We start from the raw sequence: 25418 nt of genomic DNA, 5'->3' as shown, positions 1-25418 counted from the left end.
CCTGTTCCCTTCAGTGTGCCGAAATGCTCTTTTTGTGTGTAGTTTTTCACCATATATGGCTCCTGGACTCGTGGATCTGTGAGGGAGTCAGTTGTGAATTCAGTAAGCGAGTTAAAAAGAACCGGCTTATAAGTGTCGCTTTTTTGCAAATGTTTGCATATGAATCGACAAAACTCTCCCAACATTCTGTACTTGATAACAAGAAAATCAAAAGAGAAATTGTTCATCTGAATTTGTATTTTATTACAAACAAAACAAAAGAGAGAAAGATGCATTATTAACATGTTCCGTTCAGTGTGCAGAATGTCGATCACATCAATGTCACTGACTGACTGACCCAGTGACGCTTAGCAGGAAACTAAATGCAAAAACAAAAAAAGACTGACAACAAAAAAAAAATATTAAAAGACAGAAATGAAAAATGGACAGAAAGTGCTTGATTTGACACAACTCTCCCAAATAATACCAAGCACTGAAATCAACAATATTTCAGTTTCAACAGAAGAACCATACCGGGCACAAGGGCAAATAAATTAAAACATTTCAACTCTTAACTGTTGAGGCCTAGCTAGGAATAGTTCAACTGCAGCCATATACAAGAGTTCACATCAGCTGATTAACCCTTTACACTTGTATTACCATATAAGGCGATTACATCACAAGGCTTGCTTTTATAGAAGCCAAAGATCATAAAGAAACACTGCGGAAGGAATTCCATTTGCTGATTTGAATATATGCATTCATATGTTTTCAATTTCATGTGATCCACTGCATACAAGTTATTCATTTGCATTTGCAAGGCCAAAATCTAGATATAAGCAATGTCCGTTAGATAGCAATGATATATCAATCAATCTGAAATCCTTTTGACCTCTTTGTGGAATATTATTACAAGAGGTCCGGTATAGAGAAATGTCATGGACCGAACATACAATGCATCAATGTTTTATTATTTTCATTTGGTAGAAGCTTCGCAATCAAGGACAACATCAGGAGCAACAACATTAATCTTAGCTGTAATAATAACGAGGTTAAAAACAAGAGAACACAATGAAACTTAGTTTAAATACGCAAACAATATCAAAGAGCTTCGTAAAAACGAGTAGAAATGTGGATAGGACTGAGATGCAAGCGATTCGTTTGAATGAAAGAAGGTGAGGGTGAAGTGATGGGGGGATGATAGAGAGAGAGAGATAGAGAGTGAAAGAGGAGTTTAGAAAGTGTAGGACTGCCAAACGTGCTTCAGTAACAATCTTTAACACTATTATGGAGGTTTGAAGATGCTTTCAAAGCCTCTTCACCTCACCGTAACACAAGATTAAGGGTCCATAGTTAAAAAGGCAGGGAACTCTACATATCAATGCTTGATGTCCCAATATAAGGCTAAACAAAACTTCATAACTAAACTTGTCTTTTCATCCCAAGACAATACTGCAGCCAATACTGTATTAATCGAACATTATACATTACTTCCTTACTGTCGTGGTAGGTTATAAGCTAATTGTTAATTATTTTTTTAAAGATGAAGAAACCAGACCAGGGTACTGTTATTTTTCCCCCCTTCTTTTTTTATGTAAAAATATGTGTATATCCTCCCAAACCACCCAAATCCTCTTAAAGGTACGGATAACTCTAAAATAAAATTTCTGCCATCAACGTCATTCCAAACTCGTTTGACCTTCCTTCTTCAGTGGAAGAAAACATATTCTGGAAAAATGTGTTTTCTGACCATTCAACAAAAGTCGGTGTTGTTTGCAGTGTTTGCGGTGTTGTTTTGGACCCCACTGACTTTTTATTGTGTGGACGAAAAAAACAAAAAACAAACAGTTTTTCCAAAATCTCGACAGTTCTTTTGTGTTTTATTGAAGAAAGAAAGTCCTAAAGGTTTGGAATGTAAATGATGACAGGATCGAACAATTCTGTTAAAGCATTAACATTAAAGAGTGGTGTAAGATTGTAGCTTGTTGATGGTGCACGGCCTCTCGAAAACAGTCACGCTAGCTTACGATGAGGGTTTGCTAAAAAGATTGCACAATGCTTGAGTCGGCACAGCTCAGTGCACTTGACTAAACCGTGGACTGTGAGGTGCATGCTGTCGGAAAACATATCACCGCGGGTAATGTGAAGCTATTCCACATACATGCAGCTTCATGTCTGTGTCGAGGGGCGCTAGCGAGGGGATGAATGTGAGCGTGTGGACTGGTCTGAAATGTGAAGCTGATTTGGGACAGATAGTTATGAGAGGAAATGAAATATTTGTGTGTGTGTGTGTGTATGCGCACATACAGTATGTGTACAGGAGGAAATAACAAAAGGCGAGCCTAAGCTCTGCTGAATTCTGAGTAGCTGTAACTCGAGGGGTCGTGAAAGTGCTGCCGTGATACTGAGGGTAGTCTGTTCGCTCGTCAACTGCAGGTGCATGTGTGCATGTATGCGTTTAGGAATAGTTGTGTTTACGTTTGCATGCAGATGTCCTTTGACTGAGTCAGCGCGCGCGTGTGTGTGTGTGTGAATTCAGTCGTCGATGCAGATCACCTCCCCGCTGCGCTGTTCCCTCCGTGCCATAAGAAGCTCTGCCTCCCTCTCTTTCTTTACCGACATGGGAGGTCCGTTCAGCACTGTAGGGAAACATAAAGTAAGGGAAGTTAATGATCTGTGCACTAATTATAGTTGAAAGTTGAATCTGACCTTCTAATCTTTATTGTTTCACATTTTCCATTTCTCAGCGGCTGACTTCTCCTTCCTCTTTTCTTTTTCTTTCTCATTAAGTTTCATTCACTAACTGTGAATATGCACATATTTGTGCGGGAAAAAAAACCATGCGTGAATGTTTTCACACAGAAGTCATGATTCATCCATAAATCTGGTTAGTCATCATTAATGCTGTCATTGCAGAGGATTCATGCCCATCATGCCTGTTGTAGCAATCATGCACTATTCAGGGAAAAATATGTGTGTAAATGACATACTTGAAGACTTGTACACAATTATGGGTGAATTTGACCCACTGGCTTTCCTAACATTGTTTAGAAAGCAGTCATTTAGCTTCTATCCAAAGCAACATGAACAAGAGATCAACAGAGATTAACAGATGTTAAAAAGAAATCTTCTGGATTTCAGTCGTTTTAGATGTTTTAGAACTGAAAGTATAAAAGAGAGGATCATTTTGAGATAAATATCACAATCAAATTCAACATGAAATGTACAGTTTGTAAATTGATCTTTTATTGGTCTGACAGTGAAGCATTCATCTGTGTATATACACCCACACCTTAAAATCCAACGGATAGAACCAAGTCCGATTTTGCATTTTCTTATTCGCTCATTTTTCCAATAATTATTTTTCCTTGGATGTAAGTAACAATGTGGAAGAAAAGATCTGTCACTAATTTTAAGCGTTTTTAAAGATTGACTTGTAGTTGCCAGCATAGACGCCATCAATGGTAACCTAAATGTAAAAATGGGGGAAATTTACCTGCACAATTAAATATCCCAAATCAACCAATAAACATTATTCATTACTAATAAGTGATACACTACTAATATATTGCACATCCCTACCTAGCCACAGACAAATAAATAAATACATCCACACTGAGGTCCATTGTTAACATCCTTTAATGGGTAAACTTGCATACAGTCGGAGTGTACTATATACCATACACAGTAGTATTAATAATACTAATAATAATACAAAACCTCATCTTCTATAAAACGATATATGTGAGGACAACAGTACTGAGCATTGTAGTTCATCACCACACACAAGCACATAGTGAGTGTATAGTGTTTGAAACTTTTTAGCTTCATTTGCTGTATGTGTAGTTTTTTTTTTATTTTTTGCAAACTCACAGTATGACTCGAGTCATATATAAACCTCTAAGACAGTACCTACAGTACTGTACGTGTTCTAGTGAACGCATGAAATTATTATAAATGACCTACAATATAAAATTACGGTTACGTTAACCATTGCTCAGCGAAATATCACGGGCGAAATCCAGTCTTTTCAACAGGAATCTGCACAATTCTGAATTTTGCATGAGATTGGAAGATTTTACTGACGTTCAAGATGTTTATGCGAATATGTTGCTATTCTATTCTATTCTGTTATTGGAGTTATAGCATTTACTACCTTTTGTTTAAAGAACTGCATACCTTTTCAAAACCAAAATGTATTTTATTTGTTGCACAATATCCTGAACACAAGGTGACTGACAGCCACCTTGACTGTGCACTCGGGGCACCTGTTTTGTCTCAGGCCTAAACATGCAGGGAACCGAGGAACAGTTGCAAGATCTTCAAAGGAACAATCCTTCTTGGCATGTGTTCCTCAAAATTACACAACCAAAGTTCTTCCAAGGACAATAACGCTAGAGATGTTTGTTATGCTGCAGGTTTTGGCTGAGATTAATGTTCTGGAGTGTGCAAAAAAGAAATGTGTGCACTGGAACAGGCTAATGCTAATGCTCGAGTTCAATTATCTGATTAAGACTGGCACCGTTTCGTAAACATGCAATAAGAAAAGAAGAATGCATGGCCTTCAAATGGGAACGCGTCTGGAGAGAGCTTGGAATGCATTGAGGCTCTTTACAAGGGGGAAATGCTGAGCTAGAAACCCGCTGGGTGACTTTCATATCTCTGAACGTTGTACTGCATACTCCTCCAGCGTGAGCCAAGGAAAATAATTCATTACTCAGATTCAGATCTCGGAGTGACTTGACTCTCTGCTTCTACAATCAACAATCCTGGAACTATCCGTCTCTCTCACAGACTGTCTCACTGCCTTTTTCACTGCTTCTTTTTCACAGACGGTCTCTCTCAGATTACTTTTTTTAACCAGACTGTCTATCTACTTTAAAATGTCTCATTCAGACCGTGTGTTTCTGTCCCTCTCAGAGCAATTCACTCTCACTGACTCTTTCTTTTAGTTTTTTTTTCTTCTCTCTCTTGCCAGGCTGTCTGCCTCTATATCTAGGGCTTTAATGATTAAATGATCAAATCAATAATAATGAATATTAAATATGATAAAAACAAATGAAATCTAAAACAAGACTATCATTATCTATTAATTAGGCCTTGTTTTACTTAAAAGGTCAATAATTCATTTTGATGAAATATATATTTTTTTGTATGTTAAATTTGGATTTTAAATATCTAATTTAATTATGTAATTGAAATACATGCAACACCAGTACAAATATTTTTAACAGAGCACAGTAACTCTAATGAGATATAAATATAAAAAGTCCTTTACAGGAAAACCTATTCAGAAGAAAAATATATTATATAACACGTTACAATAATACTGTTCAAAAGTAAGGGGACAGTAAGATATATATTTACAAAGAAATAATGCCGATTGATCAAATTAACATTAAAGACATTTATAATGTTTCAAAAGTTCTATTTCAAATAAATGCTTTTCTATTCAGCTTTCTGTTCAAAGAATAGTGTGAACAATGCATCAGTGTTTACACAAAAATATTAAGCGGCACAACTATTCAACATTGATAGTTGATAAAAAAAACTATTCTTGAGCACCAAATCAGCACATTAGAATGATATATCAAATTAATGCAGCCTTGGTGAATATAACGGACATCTTTCAAAAACATTAAACGAACCCTACTAAACCCCAAACTCTATGTCTGGAAATGTTTGTGTTCCTGTAAACAGTTGATTTTTGTAACATTTATATTTGACTGTATTCATTTTATTGTCCATTGTATTTAGTAAAGCCCACTTTTATACATCTATATTTGTGTTTACAGCCTTTAATATGCAGTTTTTTTTTAACTTTTGTAACTTGCTTTTATAAAATACAGAAAATAAATTAGGCTTTTTCATCCCAATTAATTGAAGAAAAAATCAACACATTAAATCAAAATATCCACTAGTTGCCCGTAAAAGTGTTATTCCGATCTCTTTCTCAGACTGTCTGCCTTTCAACCATCTCTGTATGCCACTTTCTCTGACCAAACATTATCTGAGGGCACCCAGTTTTGCTCCTGCACTCCAGCCTCTCTACTTCTCCGTAAACCAGAAAAACATGCAGAAACATGGCAGCTGGCCTCAGTGACCCAGCCTATCCAAACAACCAGCACACTCACACAATTAATCACTCACACACCAGCAGCCCTTCAATCTTCAATCGTACAGTACACTCACACCCGAACACAAACATATGCACAATCAGCTTCAGTTCATTGATACTGCAAGACCACGCACACTCAACTGCCATTACAACAAAACACACCATGTGGTGGAAAACACAGAGCTACTTAAGTGGCTCTCAAGCGTGCATGAGTTGTGCACACGTGGGAGTGTTTGTGCATTTTTGTAGAATGCAGGGAGTTCTCATACAACAGTCATGTACTGTATAAACGTCCTGCTGGGGATTGAATCTGGCTCTAGCACAGCACAGGAATGTGGTCAGACCAACTGAATCGTGTGCACGCTCAGAACGAAGGTCTTCTGACCCAGGATCAGTGCATTCCTTCAATAAGTTAGCTCTGGAAGATCTAATCTCACATCAGGTGCAGATATCACACCACTGGACAGGTTGCTGTGATGAAGAGTCAGTCTTCATGTATATGGAGTGATTTCAAGCCAGTTTAACATTGCACAGTCCTGGTTTAGGAACGGAGAGAGTCCGTGGCTGGAGAGTTTTTCAAGAGGCCCGCAGTTTCCAGGATAAAGATAGTTCCACTCCACTGTGCCTCAGTTCCAAAACAGTTTTGATTGGGTCGTGGGTATTAATGAAAGTGGTATTTTGGAAAAACTGGCTTCTTTGGAATCCTTCTCATCTGACTTTGTGAGGCAGCATGTGCGTGTGAGAGAGAAGGAGAGTGGATACATGTTAAAAGAAAGAGATACTGTATAAATTGATGCAGAGGAATAGTGATTTGTGGTGGAATTAGGGAGGGAAGGTTTCGGGGACTTAAACGTGCACTTTCACTCCTTTGGCCAAATGAAAAGTTAATCTGCTGGGACTTCTCTCGGACCGACAAATTAAAGGAAGGGAATGGAGGGGGCAAGGGGAGAGAGAGAGTGTGAGAGAGAAAAAAAGTGCTGGAAAGGGCAGAAGAGGTCTGTGTTTTCGTCGTCCACACGGCTCTCCTTTCAGCTCTCTTTTTCCTACTTCATTTCTCTCTTTTGCATTCTCATTTGCATTTTGTCTATCTATTATTAACCATGTTGACTGAAGAGTATCCTCTCTCAAGAAGTCCAGCAGCTCTTCCTAACCTGCTACAATATGCTCTCGGCTACAGTATTTTCAGACGCTTTCACCTCCTTGTACCCTCCAATGCTGTCTAGTTTAATCATGTTTTTTTTTCTCTAGGCTTTCTGCCCCTCACATTCTACAGTCGCTTCATCCCTCTCATCCTCCATCCATCCCTCTTTCAGGTCATGGTTTTTTGGGCCGTCCGTTGCGTGGCAGGTTCTCCACCGTGTTGCTGAGGCGATACTTGACGATGATGCTGTGCACAGTGGATTTGGGCATGCGAAGCTCTTGCCCAATTGACCCTTCCGACTTGCCATCCTTCCACAGGTCCACCACCCTCTGGCGCTGCAGCACGTCGTGTTCCTTGGTCTTCAGGCAGGACGGAGCTTCTGTGGAGGCAGAAAGGGGGCAGACTGTAGACACTGGGGGGGTTGGGAGCGGTCAATCAGTGGCATAGCATCAGTCCTCAATATTGAGAAAACCAAAACATAACTGTAGGCAGGAGGCTGGAAGAATGCCTTCTCTCAAAACGTTTTGTATCTCCCGCTCTTACAAATAATCCCGAAAGCCAGAGTCAGGATATCCACTTGCTTCAAGAGCAGTGACGCACTGAACTCTCACAAGGCAAAAAAAATGTTAAAAAAGATGTTAGCGGTTCGGGCATTTTTTGCTCGTGTTGACATAATGTGTCTTAAACCTTTTTGCTCCATAAAGTTCATGACATGTAAAACGGTAAGAGTTTAAGTGGCAATGACTTAAAAAAGAAAACAAGACATGCTCGCCAAGGTCTTTATTTCTGACAACTTTAAGAATGACTGAGAGCGATAGGATTTTCTACAGAGGCAAAGCGGAGCTCACACTCCATTTTGTCTCTCTCCTCCCTCTCACTTCTTTCTCTGTCTTTTAGAGAGATGTCTGACTGGGGCCAAAAAATGTCCTATTATGGAGTACGTTAAACAGATCAACACAGTCTGTCCTTCATTTTTCTCTTTTCTTTTATATCTCTTTCTCTCTCAGATTTTTTGTTTAGTCTGGCATGCTGTTTTCATCTTGCTCCCTGGCTCGGTTTAAACTGGGGTCACCGCAGTTGTCTTAATCAGGGACCAGAGGGTTCAAACGGGCCCCAAGTGGGGCATATTTTTAGCCAGGCGAGGGTTCGTCGTGTACAGCCTCAACAAACTCAATCAGCCTCTGCACCCACCAGGATCTGAAGTCTGGGGCTATTTCAGTGACAGACAGAGACTGAAAGAGAGAGAGACAGACAAAGAGAGAGCAAGCGAGCGAGCGAGCAAGAGTCTAGTTCTGCCTCCAGGGGGTTTAAAAAAAACAGTGTAAAGGCACAAGCGCATTTGTGTTTCTTTATATATATATTTTTTTACTCTTTTAAAAATATCTTAGTAGAAAAGCAAAAAAAAAAATTTTCCCTCGGCAGAGCGATTTCTGGCAGGGCTAAGGTACTGGATAAATGTAATGACATTTTCAGAAAAAGCACTATGGCAAGAAAATATGCCTCCCTTAGACGCTGTGGTAGAAAGATTGGTATCAGGACACTCAATCCAGAAACCCTTTCGACTCTGTATGGGTAAAAACAGTCAGGACGATGGCCTCTGAAAGAATAAACCGAAAACGGCAAACAAAAACAACTAGATTTGTTTTTCTTAATGCTTCCTGCAGACATATGCTGTTACAGAGCTAATATTGAAACAATAAACTCACTGGCAGGGCTAATCTGTTCTCTTGGACTAAAGATGGAGAACGTGAAATCAGTTGTAATTAAGTGTGCTAACCAGAATCATATATTTGCAGAAATATGAATATATAAAGTGTGACTTCTGTTAGTGTATTTTTTTTTTCACTTAGGACAGAACATGTACAGTATTTGCATTTCTGAAAAGTGACATATTGAGTAGGGATTAAATTTGTCACCGTGTTTTATGATTGAAAATACTAAATACTGAAATCTGTGGAACACAAATCATTCCAGGTATGATAACTGATGAACCTTTTTTAATAATCAGTGCTTTATAAAGAAACTACATTCCAAATGTCAAATCCGGCCTCTCATACACTGACCTCACAACTAATTGTGAAATAGAGCATTCGTACACCCACATATACGCCCTCGCCCACATAAACACAAATAGACTGAGAACTAAACAAACTAAACAGAAAACTAGAGGAAAGTTGAATCATGAGGATTTTGCCACATTAATTAGATGGTAAGGTTATAAAGAGCTGTCCATTTATCAACTAATAAATCACTGCTTGCTAAAAACTAAAACTATTAAAAACTCATTTGGTAACTGAAATAAAACTGAAATTAAGTAAAATATCAATATTAGATTTTAAAAACAAACTAAAAAGTTTCCTAAAATATAAAATAACTAAAAACTATACTAAAGTTAAAATGTTAAATAAACACTGAAAATATAAAAATAAAAACATTTCAAAATATCTATAATAGTATATAATTAATACTAAATTAACACTGGTGTAGTCTGATTCACAAATGACTCTTTTGAACAGAAATTTCAATGAATCAAAAAGACTTTGATCAGCTGAAATACCAATTCAATCTGAACAATTGTTTTTAGGACAATTGTGCAATGTGTAGGTAAAGTTAGAGAGATTTTCTTGCAATAAATTCCAATTTAATAAAAAAACATTTTTTTTTTTTTTGAAAAATCAGTATTGTCTTTTTGAGTGTATAGTTGCACCTCTTTGCATTCTACACCACTTGTCACCAAGAGGAACTGCAAGAATAATGATGGTTTGCAAACAGGTTTTCAGAACACTTCCCTCTCCATCTGTGCCAAACAGGTGGCTCTGCCCCCAGCTCATGCCAGTGGATGCTCAAACTTATTGAGCAATGTTTTGATAGCACCACAGTGCCACAGTGTTTATTTTTATTTTTTGCAGAATCAACCTATGAACGGCCTACTTCTAGCTGTCTCTGCATATTAAGCTGTGATAGGAGAATTTTATATCCAATAAAATTAACCTCACCATTTCACCATCCAGAAGATGCTCTAATCCACAGCTGCTTCCAAGAAGCACTTTGTTTTCACATTTTGAGACTGCCATGACCAACAGATGGCAAGCACATCTGCCTTTCAAATTCAAACCAACCAAACACACATCAGTACCCCCAGCTGGTCACAACAGATTTCAATTCAACTTTGTCTTTTAAGAAATTTAGGTTAAGAATTCCACATCACAGAACTTTCGTTTCCATTTGTCAAAAACAAGCTCAGACAATTATACCATATATACACATAAACAGCACAACACAGACTGTTTCTAAAATTCAAATTAAGTTTTTTACCTCGAGTGCTTTTGCATGCAATCAAACCTCATTTAATATGAGCAGTTAACAAAAGCTGATATGCTTTTTCATCAGTGCAGATGAAAAGCCTTTATAATGGTTCAGAGTTAATCAGATCAATGGAGGCTGATTTTGGGTGCCTTTTTGGGGATGGATCAGCAAAACTGACCTGATATGAAAGCGCCAGGGGGCATCTGGTTGTAGTTGGCCCCTGCCAGAGTAAGAGCCGCTGAAGGTGCAGGTGTGAAGGGAGGGCCGTAGTTTTGTGGGGTGGCGTACGGGCCTGGAGGAATAGGCTAGATGAAGAGTGAAAGAGAGAGAGAGTGTGTGTGTGTGTTATAAACCTGAGAAACAAAGAGATTTAGTTTCAAGCAGCTAAAAAAATACAAACTTATCTCAGATTATGTATAAGATTTATTTTGAAACACTGCACAATTTTATTAATGGCTGCAACAAATGGAAGCATATTTACTCTTATTTTATTTATTAATTCATTTCAGTGTCAGCCATCATAAATATATTTCAATAGCATGAATACATTTATAATTTATTTAAACAAATGTAAATATATTAATAGGTAACTATTTAAAAGCCTGAGGATTTGCCACGTGAGAAGAGTGTATGTACACTATTGTCTATCAGTATGATTTTTCAATTATTTTTTTCCTCAAGAAGTTTCATATACAGTAGAAATTAGATTTTATATGTGTTTGTGTATTTACCGGCGGTGTGTGTGTCTCGTTGCCTTTGTTGGCCAGTCTGCTGAGGATGCTTCTCTCTGACATCTGCAGGCGGGCTGTGATCGGCGGGACTCTAGAGAGTGTGGCTGGGAGCCGCATTACGTCTGCCTTCATGTCACTCAGAAGCTCCTCCAGTTGGTTAAGAACTACAAAAATGTCTATAATTACAACATGCCAATTTTGTAGAAACTAACAGGAGCAGACAGGATTTGGTTTAGACTGCAATGGTTTAAGTTAAAAATCCTGGTTTGTGTTCTAGTGAAGAAACAAAGTCACATCTTGGATGCACTGGGTGTAAGCAGATAAACATAAAATTTCATTTTTGGGTGAACTATCCCTTTAGGAATGTTGACTTGAACAACTAAAAGAGCATGAAGCATTATTATATTCTCTACCAAATACTCTGAAATTCATTAAATCTGAAATCAGTTAGATTAAATATTTTCAAAACGGTTATTTGAAGAGATTTTGATCAGTGTTGTTACTGTTAACTAAAAGTAAAACTGCAACTGAAAAAAAAAACATTTTCATGAATTTAAATAAAACAAATAAAATGAAATATGAATACTAGATTAAAAACGTACATTTTAAATAGAATAAGTTTCAGTGCCAATATTACTAAAACTAAAACTTACAATATGAAATAAATCAAATGAAATATTTAAACCTAAAATTAAACCTGAATATCTAAAAATAAAAGTTAACTTATTAAATTATTAAATTCAAAATATTACTATATATATATATATATATATATATATATATATATATATATATATATATATATATATATATATATATATATATATATATATATATATATATATATATATATATATATCTTATCATAGAGGCAACTTTTTATCAATATTGGTTTTGAAAGCGAATTGACAGTTCAGAAAGCTAACTGAAAGTGACATAATGGATTCTGACTGTCAAAAGTCAAATTTATTAGCAGTTCTCTCAGTAATTTTAGACAATAATAAGAGTGACTAGCCAAGTGAACTGGTATCCAATAAATGGTTTATCGGTACAGAATAAACAACAAGCTTGAGAAAACTCCAGGACAATAAAATTGCCTTGCGTTCTTGAACTGTTCCCATATCAGAGCTGGCAGGAGCACTGGTCCCACTGGATCTATTCAGAAGCCTTTTATCAGACCCTCAAGACACTAGCAAACTTTGTCTGAGTTACACACATATTCCCTCTCATTTTTCATTTAAAGAGGTTATCAGATGCCCATTTTCCCCAAGTTGATATGATTCTTTAGGGTCTTGATGAAAAGCCTGGACCATAGTTTGGTTACAATGTCTTAATGTTAGTCTAAAAAAACACCTCTTTTCAGAGCAAGCCATTTTGTAGCATTTTCTTTTAAATGTTAATGAGCTCTGCTGACCCCGCCCCTCTCTTCCGAGCTGCTCTTTGAGGGACTGTTTACTTTAGACTGATTAATCCTGAAACTTGCTAATTAGCACATTATTAGGAAAGGAGATTTGCAAAGATTCTTTAAAGGGGTCAAGTTTTCCTTTCTCTTTGGAGTGTTACAAGCTGTTTGTGAATAGATAAGATCCCTAAAGTTGCAAAGAATAAAAGACTCAAATCCAAAGAGATATTTTTTATAAAAGTTAAGACTCTTCTACGCTCTCCTAAAATACCTCATTCAAACACGCACCCATATGTCTACGTCACCGTGTGGGAAGATTTGCATAATACCGCCCAAATGTTCATGCAAAGAAAAAAATGTGTAACTTTATTGTTGCTGCCACCATGTTGTGAAGTGCTGTGTGTTTCATTGCAAAAACAAAAATACTTTGTTTGGCTTCCAAAAGAGAACAAGTGGTTGAGTTCTATTTACAACACAGCAGCAGAACAATTCAACCCAAATATTCAGATGTGTGCAGCACATTTTATGGGGGACTGTTTCCTGATCCTGGGAGAGAAGACTACAATGCCGGCTGTTCTGACTCAAAGTCTGTAAGTACGTTTACATATTTAAAGGATTTGCCACTGATGTTTCAAATCCGAGTTCTGAGCAGTGTAGAGTAGCGCTTGTTGTTTGTCGTTTCTCCGATTGGTTTTATGTTTACGTGGCACGATGCATTATAGTCATTATAATCCGATGCAATAAATGCCTCGTTTCTAATGGGTTTGAATGTTTTTGTCTCGTCGCACCAGGCATCACAGTATGGTAAATGGCATATCATTTCCATCACATGCTTGAGGTATTGTGCCAATCACAATGAACTGGATAGCTGGCCAATCAGAGCACACCTCAATTTTCAGAACAATAAGCTTTGTAAAAATCTACACGTTTCAGAAGGTGGAGCATAGAGGAAAACAATAATGTACAGTATGTGGTATATAATGTGTTTTTTTTTTTTACCTTAAACCGCATAAACACATTTCATTACACCAAATACACAAAATAATGTTCTTTTTAGCATCATATGACCCTGGCTCAAACATAGACGCATTTAGGTGGACCGATGGTATATTCCCTTCAATAATAAAACGTAGTCCACTGCATCTTCAGCAGCTCAGATGTCGGGAGTAAATGCTGACTGCTTTTTCTATATTACGGACTGATGAAAGCTCACTTGGTGGATTTATATCATTATAGGGTGGTTGTGTACATACACTGCTAACACACATTTCAGTTCTAACAACGTGTAAAAGTGTATGTAGCATCCGATGACCCCTTTAAAGATATTTTTGAGATAAATCCCACGCAAACACAAATTTCCTCACCCTTATGCAACACGGCATTGGCAGGTTTGTTTCCTGCGAGTGATTCCTTGCTGAGATGTTGATGGGACTCGGCTAGACATTCAACCTCAGCAAAGCGAGCGTTCAGGGCCATGGCCGGGTGAGTTGGATCCTGGGTCATGTTGAGGTATGCAGCACGACGCAACTGCTCCTCTATCACCAGGGCCTGCTCTAGCAGCTGAGAGAGAGAGAGAGAGAGTGATTACAATTACTGTTTGCTTACAAAATTAGTCAGCTAGTTGTTCAGGCAACCCAATGACTATATGAAGTGGCACAGCAGCTACAGATGACCATCTAAATGTGTATGGCTCAAGTAATGGTGCTTTAAAAGGCATATATTATATTTTCTATGTATTTTATGTTACTATTTTATTCATACCAACTTCGAGGTACATACCTATATAAACACCACTTTTGGGTCAGTAAGATTCAAGCCAAGTCTCTCGTGCTCACTAAGGCTGCATTTTTATAAAAAATACAGTAAAATAATAATGTTTTTACCAGTGTTGAGGAAAGTTACTTTTAAAATTAATGCATTACAATATTGCATTACTCCCTAAAAAAGTAACTAATTACGTTACTTAGTTACTTTTTAAATATGAGCAGGGCTTGATTGTTTTTAATATAAGTTCTATTTATAGCACATGTAAAAGCCCTTTCACACAAAAACGTGTAATGAATAAACCTCAGGCTGAAGGAAAAGTAAATTCACGTCTGTACAGTAGAACACAATAGAAGAAGGTTCAACACTCTTCAGCAATGAAGCACAATTGTTAGTTTATCTAAAATCATTTTTGCTTATTAGTATGGATGAACTGAATCATCAAAGGTCGGCAGCAAAGACATCAGTTAATAAAATGGGTTAATGTGTTATTTAACATTTAATTATTGAAGGTTTGTGTCATATTCTGATTTTGTATTTCAGTTTTATTTCATTTTGATGAAGATTTTGTATTTCAGTTTTAATTCATTTTGATGAATACTTAATCTGTTTTTTTGCGAGTTGTATGAATTAATGAACATTCACATTTATTCTAGAACTACATTATGTTCACACAAAGCACACAACAAATCTGTACTCTGATTTGTCCAAACATGGGGACAGGAGACTTGTCAGTATGGGAAGACAAATTAACACTTTAAATTCATTTTTTGAAAAAGTAACTCATATTTTCTTGTAAATTAATAATTAATGCGTTACTTTACTAGTTACTTGAAAAAAGTAATTAATTACGTCCCTCGAGTTACTTGTAATGCGCTACCTCCAACACTGGTTGATAAAATGTCATAATGTTAAATAATAGTATTCTCTGTGTGTGTGTGTGTGTGTGTGTGTGTGTATATATATATATATATATATATATATATTTTTTTTTTAAGAAGTGCTGTTAACCTGAGATGGTAAAGCTGTAGTCATTCCTCCAGTCTTCAGTGTCATATGATCTTTCAGTAATCATTCTAATATGCTGATTTGGCGCTCAATAAACATTTTATATTATTATCAATGCTGAAAACAGTTGCTTAATATTTATTTGGAATATTTTCTAGATTTTTTAATGAAACGAGAGTTCAAAAGCACAGCATTAAAAAAAAAAAAAGAAATCTTTTGTAACATAAATTACCATCACTTTGATCATCTAAAGGCATCCTTGTAGAATAAAACCATATATATATATATATATATATATATATATATATATATATATATATATATATATATATATATATATATATATATATTACTGATCCCTTTTGAACGGTAGTGTAACCTTCTCATTACATCATCTAAGCATAAAAATAATCTCAAATTCCTGCTTTAGAAAACGAGTCATGGTTGAAAGTGTAGCGGCTGAGAGAATAAAGGAAACAGATTTAAAAACTAAAGCTAGACTGAGGGAAAGCGATAGAGGCCACAAAATAATAGGGAATTAAGAAATTTATTGAACAGAATTGACAGAAAAATGTAATCTGGAATGAGGAACTGTTCCAGTGATTTATGAGCATGAGAAAGCACCAGCTTCCAATTAAAAGAAGTTCCACTGGAATAACGGCGGTTCTACGGTTGCTCAATGCAATCAGAATTATGTAAGTGAAGAAAAAGACAGAGAGACCGAAAGAGAGCGAGGGAGGCTGAGAAAAGAAAAAGGAGGATGTACAGAAAAGGATATGAAACATGTCATGAAAAGAATAACAGGAAAAACAATGAGACAAGGCTGTTTCACAAGAATGCGTGTCAGCATATTCAGGTTGGCGATTCTGACGCGTCAACGTGTAGAGATCAAATCTTTAGGCAGGAGTCAAACAAACAGCAGAACAAAAGGTAGAGTAACAAGCAAGCCCAAAAAAAAACCAGAAGTATATACTTATGATACAAATGCAGAACAAAAGAGCTAGCAGTCAAACAATGACCTACCGCAACGCAAGACAAAGAGTGTAAAATAACTGCAAAAGCCCCAGTGAAAACCAAATTAAACTCCACCACGGATATCACAACAAACAAAAAGAAAAGAAACCAAACTTATATTCTCTTTTTGCAACATACCTTAAACCGCCTGGCCAGGAACTTGTTTTTCATCTCTAAGAAGTTTCCCTTGTTGGCTTGCGTTTTGAAAGGTTCGTTTACGATGGCGAACTGCGGGTCGTTCTGAATGTCCTGCCACCGAGCATAGCCATGGCTTCAACAGGTCAAGGATCAGAGTTCAAACCTGTCAGACTACACTAGACCATGACATGTGTTCAAATGCAAAGATCTTTATTTTCGCTACAAGAATAATCGCTGTCTGTAGCATTAGCTCAAGGAAAAGTGTAATTGTAGGAGCTCTCCTTTTATTTCCTTGTTCTTCTTGGCTTTGAGCTTTAAACAAATTCTTCATTTAGCTAATGCAGTATAAATATACATTCATGGAACTGGATTATTTCTACAGTGACAGCAGCCTATCTCCAAGGATACCACACGATGCCTGCCAGCAGCCAGAAGTCGTGCCGCCGGTGCCAGATCTCATTGATCTTGCCTGATGAAATGGCCGCCCGCTCCTCATTCTGCCAAAGAGTGTGGAGTTCTGTGCATAAAAGAAAAACACAACACGGCCAGATATCAGTTACAATCCATTTATACCTGCTGACAGGTAAATAAACAAAAGGTAACAATGCGTGTAAATCATGTTATATAGATATAATCTTCTCCAGAGTGTAGAATGTATGCTTTGTGTTTGCACAGTGTTGGTGAAATGTTTATGAACGCTAAGTAAAAAACCCTTGATGTTTAGTTGTTCTCTTTTAAAGCTGTAAAATAACTACATAAAGTGATTAGCTTCTGGGAACTGAAACTATTTATGGTCACTGGGGCTGGGAAAAAATCTAAGAAATATATTCTTGCTTCTACCAAGAATGGTAGCAAACTAGCGAACCGTATATTACCACTTTTTTGGGACACTTCTTTTGGGGTGCCTATCATAGTAACAGATGATTCTTCTGCACAATCTGACTTTGCTGCAGCCTGGCATTGAACTACTGGTTTCGACTGGTCGGAGGAGAACTGGCCCCCCAACCGAGCCTGGTTTCTCCCTAGGTTTTTTTTCTCCATTCTGTCACCGATGGAGTTTCGGTTCCTTGCCGCTGTCGCCTCTGGCTTGCTTAGTTGGGGTCACTTCATCTACAGCGATATCGTTGACTTGATTGCAAATAAATGCACAGACACTATTTAAACTGAACAGAGATGACATCACTGAATTCAATGATGAACTGCCTTTAACTGTCATTTTGCATTATTGAGACACTGTTTTCCTAATGAATGTTGTTCAGTTGCGTTGACGCAATGTATTTTGTTTAAAGCGCTATATAAATAAAGGTGAGTTGACTTGACTTGACTAGTCCGGTACCTAAAAGGTGGAGCATATCTGGGTAGTTAACAGTTTAAAATGGAAGAAAATAGCAAATACAATTTGTTTTTTCAAGTGACCTAAGCCTTCATTATTTTAGTCTAAGAATCATAGTAGATGGAGAAAACATTTGGTGTTGGTCATTACACTCATCGTCAAAATATTTTCAAGAATTTGTAATGAGCAAATGGTACTCCTACTCCTGAAATCTCCCTTTATATTCCCAGTACTCCCATTACAGTATCGACCCTTGCCACATACCAATTATTCATAGTAGTCTAACAGAGAACTACTGATGTATGCACTTATCCAGTATCTGCACACAAAACATAAATACAAGCGGGCGTTTACATGCTGACTGACCATGAATATAAGCTGAATGCATAAAATCATAGGTTTTGGTATTTCAACACGTCATTTTAGGAAATAATCAATGGTGAATGATGGAAACTAATCTAAGGAAAGCCTTTGTAAACCACTGACAGATGAAATCACTGCTTGCCGTTCCTGGTAAAACCACTCAACAGAAACTGAACTGCTCTTCAGAATGTGACCACACTGTAATGTTACCTCACCAACACACTGTTCCACTGCGTTTTATCATAACAGTACATGCTTTATTATACATGAGAGAGCACCTTTACATAACGTTGGCATGGCAAACAATGAATTAACGTGATGTTATAATGATAAGCATGAATCAAGATGGTTAGCTGCTTGGAAGAGACAGAATCGCTAATATAAGTGATGTGATCTGCTAAATTAGCGATATGATTTTTTACACTCCATCCTTAAGGCTGCAGGGTGCCACTTCAGTGCTATTAGAACCAAACAAAATGTAAAAAACAATGCTTCTTAACATGGTCCAGTTAGCCCCTATTGGTAGATGCTACAAATAACTTTTTCTCCATTGACTGCCATTCAAAATTATTTATGTGAAATATGTATTTTGCTCTTGCCAGCTCATGAAAGTGCTCAAGAAAGTCTTGCTGAACAGAAAAAAAATGTTTTTCCTTATATATTAGATAATATATTAGATTAAATTAGTAAATAAATTTTAATAGATAGAAATTAATATTTTAATATATATACACACACACACACACACACACGCACACACACACACACACACACACACACACACATACATACATACATACATATACACACAACAGTTAATCAGCGTTGTCTTGATGTGATTGGTCAAAACATTTATGGCTCAGGTTATTCACAGAAATACTGAGCACCTCCCTGAGCAGATAAATGGGAATGCTTACAGAAATCTTTAACAAATTCAACAAAGACAGAATGGCACAGCAGCTTTAAACAACTTCATTTGTATTTACCTGTGAATCCTCCATCTGCGATATTGAACATAAATCGTGGACGCTCTGTGGGTTTGCTGTTCCCTTTGGGCACCTCCTCCCTCTGTCCTCTGACCTCCTTCACAGCATCCTTCTCACCCTTCACCTCCTCTGTGACCCGATGGACAAGACATTTTTTTACATTATGTTTAGTTCAGTTATTTATTCTCTACATTGAAGTCTTAACTGCAGTGGAAATGATGACGGCACCATAGACTTTAGGTGCTGTACTCAGTTTTCGTAAATATGTGTGATAGAATCCATAGTTTTTCATTCTACTCCATACAACTATAGAATTTTCACAATGCCAAGAAAGAAAGAGTAGCATTGTAATGTTCACCTTTTTTGACATCAGAAGATAGATCTAATTTTTCTTTCTTTTCGGTTGTTTCTGTGGGAGGAGATGCCACTTCACTCTTCTCCTTTTCTTCTCCAGCCTTTTCTCGTTTCTCTCCTTTTCCCTTTCAAGCCTCTGTATTAACAGACAACAATCAGCCACAAATCACAATAAAATGACTGACTGGCACTACAGCCAATCAGATTTCCCCATACTAGTTACCTCTGCTCTCGTCTTTAACAGAAGGAGAATCAAACGTTTTTTCCGGAGAGGCCTCTTTTTCAGTGCTCTCATCCTCTTGATTTTCTTTCTCACTCTTTTCTTTTGGAGAAGACTGAGAAATTTCAGGACTTTCCTTTGTTTTTGAATCATCAGAAGCTTTTGTTGGACTTTCGGATGTTTGGGCTTTTTCACTGGTTTCAGGATCTTTTTCACCCTCTTTCGCTGTGGTGAAAGTCTGGAAAGAAAAGAAAGAAACACATTCTCCTTTTAAGCATCATCAGCATCATTCTTGGGATTTAAAGTTTGTCAGTTTATTAAGCACCCCCCGAAAAGGCATGAGATCTTTATATATTTGTTTAGCTTTAATAAGCATTTTATGTAATTTGCAATAGGTTTCTGATAATGCAACTGAAAGAGAGAGTTTAATGTGCACTTCTCGTGCTGTGTTTTATTTAGCTCGTGGTGAAAAAGGACGCAATAAACTTTATAAAACACCAGTAAAGTTTTTGGTCATCATTCAGATGAGGTCCGCTACACTTATGAAAGTTCCAAAATTTATTTACGGTAGTCAAGAATAGTGTGCGATCTTTTGTTATTTGATTAGCATTAAAATGCAGACAGCAGCGCTAGGATTATGCAACAGACATTATACAGCTCAGTGCCTTCATGCAGTTAATTAATAAACTATCGGTTTGTTATACTGGCCTTTTTCCCTATATAGCCGATATGACGATGGTTGTAAATTGAGGAAAAATCGGCTGATAAATATCGGCGGCTGATACCTCAGTGCATCCCTATTGATAATAATATGAAATGTTTCCCAGAAAATCAGCATATTAGAACGATTTCTAGGATTGTGTGTCACTGATGATTATAGTAAAAATACATTAAACTAGAAAAATGGCAATTTGAAATTGTAATATTATTACACAATATTACTGTATTTATGATCAAATAAATACAGCCTTGTGGGCTGCTAGAGAATACAAATACATTAATTCGTTTGACCAACCCCAAACCTCTGAATGGTAATCTATGCCACACTCTACATCATATGTGTGACTTTATTAACTTACTAATAAATTACTGTATATAATGTTCAAGAGATCATTAAAGCCATCACTAAAAGCAGCTTGTCTGAAGATTATCGTGGTTTAATTTTATCTTCATAAAACAAGCAAACACATACACACACACACACACACTACACAATACAGTTATTCAGACAGGTTCACACAGTGTTTAAATCTACCTATTAAAATGGTCCCTGCCACACCCACATTTATCATCCTGCATATTTATTTCTTTTGTTCTTACTTCTATTATTTTTATATTGATCTAATGACATTTTATAACCCCTAAACCTAAGCTTTGCACGAACCTTTCATGCTTTTCCATTAAGACATAATTTGGTATGCTTATTAAGCTGTTTCCTTGTTGGATTGTCTCCACAATGTATGATTTCAGGTTTTGCATTTGGTCCTCAAAATGTAAGCAACACACACACACACACACACACCACACACTTACCTCTGCATGTTCTGTGCTTTCCACACTCTCCCCCCCCTTTCCTTTTTCCTTCTCTCTCTCTCTCTCTGGTTCTGTTTGGGACTCACACTCGTCTTTCTCCACCTCTTTCGTACTCTTTTCTATCTTGTCAGGTGGAGAGGGAGTGGCTGTGGAAACATGTTATTTCAGGTGAAGTCTCTGTGTTTGTGAGATTGTCTCTCTGAGCTGCACATGAGCGATTAAGGTGGATTTGTACCTGGTTTGGAGGTGCACGGTGTGTTGTTGCAGCTCATTTCAGGTGTGGGAGTATCTGTCTTAATGGCAGGTGAAGAAGCTCTTGAAGATTTCTTGGAGTCCACAGTAATCTCTGGCTTTAGTTCGGGCATGCTCCATTTCCCGTTAATGTGCTCAAACTCTTGTACCTGCACACAATGTAAAACACACCTGCCTCTTCAATACAACACAAATCTAGTGCAATTTGTGCAATCAATCAAATAATCTATAACAGCTAAGTGGAGCATAAAAAGATAAATATTATTACAGTAAAACAAACTGTTTTCTATTTTAAAATACATTTTAAAATATTTTTTTTTTCTGTGATGACTGAAACTGAATTGTCAGCATCATTACTCCAGTCTTCAGTGTGACATGATCCTTCAAAAATCAATCTAATATGTAGATACGGTGCTCAGTAAACATTTCTAATTATTACCAACATTGAAAACAGTTGTGCTGTTTAATATTTAAAATGTTTGTGTAAACCATACTTTTTTCCAGAATTCTTTGATGTATAGAAGTTTCAAAAGAACAGCATTTATTGTAAACAGAACTGTTTTATAACAATGTGTAAGTCTTTACTGTCACTTATGATCAATTGAATGCATCTTTGCTGAATTAAAAATATGTGGCAGATCTACACTAACCTTCTTCTTTACTAGAGACATGACTCCTATACGTGTCAGAACCGGCTGCCTGCAGAGCCCTTCTCGCGGGACACCATCAGCGAAGGTCTCTGAACCGTCAGCCACCGGCTCACAGAGGTGCCTCATGAAGAGAGACACGTATGCCCTGCCAGGGAAACAAAGAAAGAAAATGGAAAAGAGAAGTTTCCTTAGCAGTACCCAAGTCTGAAATGTACGCATTTCTATATCAAATTAAATTTTCCGAAAACATTTACTGGTAAAGAAAGTCATACTTGAACTCCTTTTCACTCTTGCCGCGGAGGTCTCGCACGAGCCACTGGGATGAGAAGGCGTCCTGGGCTGGCATACCCCATCTCATGATGGCGTTCAGGAAAGCTTTTCTCTGACGCGTATTAAAGCCCAATACCTGACCAACACACGATTAAGCAGAAAATGACAGATTCCATTTTTATGTGCATAGTTTTAATCTAATCAAGCCTTATTTGAAAAGCAGGTATGATTTTATTGACATTATGAAACGTTCCTAGGCAAGTGGTAGAGTCCTGTGGCTCAGTAGTAGAGCACTGTGTTGGCAGCGCAGAAGGTTGTGGGTTCAATACCCAGGGAACACACGCTTTGGATAAAAGTTTCTGCTAAATGTGTTAATCTAAATTCTCAAAACGGGAAAAAATGCAGCACTGTTATCTCAGTCAATTCAGTATCAGTTATGTCAGTCAACTAAATTATGAGAGGCACACATCCAAAGATGCTGTATGCACTATACCACACAGGCGACCTCCAGATAAGCAAACACTCAGAAAATAAATGATAAAATCACATTAAACTGTGATTTAAACAAATAAAGAATAAGTGCACAGTACCTCAATGTTGCCACCCACTCTGGCCAACAGGGGAGGCAGTGGTTTATCCTTCTCATTTCTGAGCTGCCTGCGTGACTGTCTGCGACCTGGACGAGGGGAGAGGAGAGTCAGCCAAGAGATCAGTTCAACATGTCCATCTCACTGAGCCAGCATCAGGAAACAGGGTTATAGCACAGGAAGGATACATGATCCTGAACAGCTGCAATGCATAAACTGTGAATGTGCTTCCAGAAGAATAGCAAAACCTGACAAAGCCGCAAGATTTTCCAACAAGGTACCAAAAGTCAAAGAGACACAAATGGAGCAAATAAACGTCTTAATCGAAGTCTAAAAGGGGCCAAATGTGTGGGGATATAGTAGTTATAATTCTACATTTCTGAGTAAAGCTTTAATTTATAAATATAATATTGCAATAATAATACTTATTATATAAAAACACTGTTATTATGATTCTGTTATTATTAGTTAGACATAGTATTATGTTTATTTTTTATTATAAAGAACAATATGTTAATGAGAATTGAGAGTGTGTCTGTTTGCTTCTCACCCTCAGGTCTCTCATCAAAGTCCTCATCTTCCTCCTCAGAGCCCACGGAGTATTCTGATTGGTTATCTGAAATGTCAGCATGCCACTCTGTAACAGCGTACAGAAAAGAGCACTATCATGAATACTTAGTATAATGAATACTAAGTACAAACCACTGTACAGAGTATGTTCAGCAGTGGTCAAACAACATCCATTCACCAGAATCCTCAAATAAAGCCCAACCGAAATCTTATATATCTGTTTAGCAATCCTTTCCAACATTGACTCTTTTGTGACTAAATGTTCTGTATCTGCACTTATCTAACTCTGCACAAGCGTTCTGTTCAAATTCAGCTGTCAGAGAGAATGATTTATTCCTACAGGGCTGCTTAAACCAAAATGAAAACCCACTAATGTCAATTACTAAAGCTCAAATTTTTAAAAAGGCCAGCTGATTGTTTTCTCTGCATTTGCAATATATTCTGCAGAGGAAGTACTGCAAGTCAGCTTGCTTGGATATACAAAGAAAAGTATGTGTACCAACTGTTCATTTCAGTTATCGCTGTAATTATGCAGCTGTAAGCGCCATCACAAAACCATAAATTCCAAAATTTCCCTTTCTGGAGGAAACCTACTTTTTCTTTTCTGTCATTTGTCTTTTTCCGTACCATTTTGTTTTTCTCCTTTTGACACATAAATGAAAAGCTGCCACACTTCGGCATCCCCTGGGTGTAGTGGATGTAGCCATTTTGAGTCAACTGCATGTGGCTGTTCTAACCTGACCAAAACAGCAGTGTGGGAAATCGTTTTTCTTTCCCACTCAATCAGAAGTAAAGTCGTAAACCACATGCCAAGAATGAAACTGCTACAAGATGTAATTTTGGAGATTTAAATGAGATAATATGCTACATTTATGTGACAAGCACAAACATGGTTTATTGTAATAAGCCAAGAAGAACGGGCTAATTACAATCCAGTGGGGTCCAAAAGTCTGAGACCACACTGAAAATCTCAGCTTCAAAACTGAATTTAAACCCTGACAAACTTAAAACAAAGACACATTTTTTACCACTGTTTTAAGGTCACCAATCACTATCGAACTTGTTACATAGATCACGTGACTCCTTTGTACAGACAGTTCTTCCGTTGAAGCACAAGAAGCGTTTTGGATTGTTCTCAAATTATGCCGGAGAACATGATCGTCAGGTTTAAAAAGCAAAACAAACAAAAACCAGGAAAGTTTATGGAGTTCAAGTGCTGCTATCACTGAAGCAAAATGCACTATACAAATAATAAGAAATACTGAAATTCATTCATTTTAACTTTTCACGCAAATTGTTTTGCTGAAGGAAAATCCTGTAGGAAGTGTTGTGCTGTACCTTGGTCCTCCTGAGCCGCGTCATTGTAGTTGACCTGTTTGCGGACTCTCTTTCCTTTGCCGAGATTGCGGGCCAGATCTTCCTGCTGTTGTTCATAGTGATGCCTCAAGAGTTTCTCCCAGTAATCGGGATCCACATTCTCTTCCTGCTTAATGATCTCTCTCTCGATCTCCTCTATCTGGACACACAACAACAAATGAGATCTACTTAATATCTGTTGTTTCTCAAAGACACCAATAATATTCTACGGAAAAGAAATAATGACCACATCTCCTGCTTTTCAGCGGTTTACCCTGAAAAAAGACCCCAGTAAATTCTAGTATCCCCTAGAGCAGTGGTTATTAAACTGGGGTATGTGTAC

General features: G+C 37.2%; 1 protein-coding gene across 2 annotated transcripts in view; it reads right to left on the bottom strand.

Moving 5' to 3' along the window:
• Window positions 1-222: 222 nt before the first annotated feature.
• The window catches only part of LOC113052193 (chromodomain-helicase-DNA-binding protein 3-like), a 46306-nt gene continuing 21110 nt past the window's right edge, over window positions 223-25418 (bottom strand). Inside the window, exons 25-40 of one of the 2 annotated variants that reach the window (XM_026216569.1) lie at window positions 25058-25235; window positions 23700-23786; window positions 23153-23238; window positions 22565-22698; window positions 22293-22437; window positions 21626-21791; window positions 21391-21536; window positions 19860-20095; window positions 19642-19760; window positions 19284-19412; window positions 17010-17118; window positions 16602-16734; window positions 14042-14237; window positions 11276-11439; window positions 10723-10849; window positions 5806-7617 (exon numbers count right to left, since the gene is read on the bottom strand). In XM_026216569.1, the coding sequence (XP_026072354.1) occupies window positions 7412-7617; window positions 10723-10849; window positions 11276-11439; window positions 14042-14237; window positions 16602-16734; window positions 17010-17118; window positions 19284-19412; window positions 19642-19760; window positions 19860-20095; window positions 21391-21536; window positions 21626-21791; window positions 22293-22437; window positions 22565-22698; window positions 23153-23238; window positions 23700-23786; window positions 25058-25235 (2361 nt within the window). In that variant the 3' untranslated portion in view covers window positions 5806-7411. Of the gene's footprint in view, window positions 1296-5805; window positions 7618-10722; window positions 10850-11275; window positions 11440-14041; window positions 14238-16601; window positions 16735-17009; window positions 17119-19283; window positions 19413-19641; window positions 19761-19859; window positions 20096-21390; window positions 21537-21625; window positions 21792-22292; window positions 22438-22564; window positions 22699-23152; window positions 23239-23699; window positions 23787-25057; window positions 25236-25418 lie in introns of those variants that run through there. The other variant, XM_026216571.1, reaches the window with a different exon arrangement.

Source organism: Carassius auratus, chromosome 32 (assembly GCF_003368295.1).
Source record: "Carassius auratus strain Wakin chromosome 32, ASM336829v1, whole genome shotgun sequence".
Taxonomy (NCBI): Eukaryota; Metazoa; Chordata; class Actinopteri; order Cypriniformes; family Cyprinidae; genus Carassius; species Carassius auratus.
The sequence above is the reverse complement of the archived record's forward strand: the minus strand, read 5'-3'. Positions and strand labels throughout refer to the sequence as shown.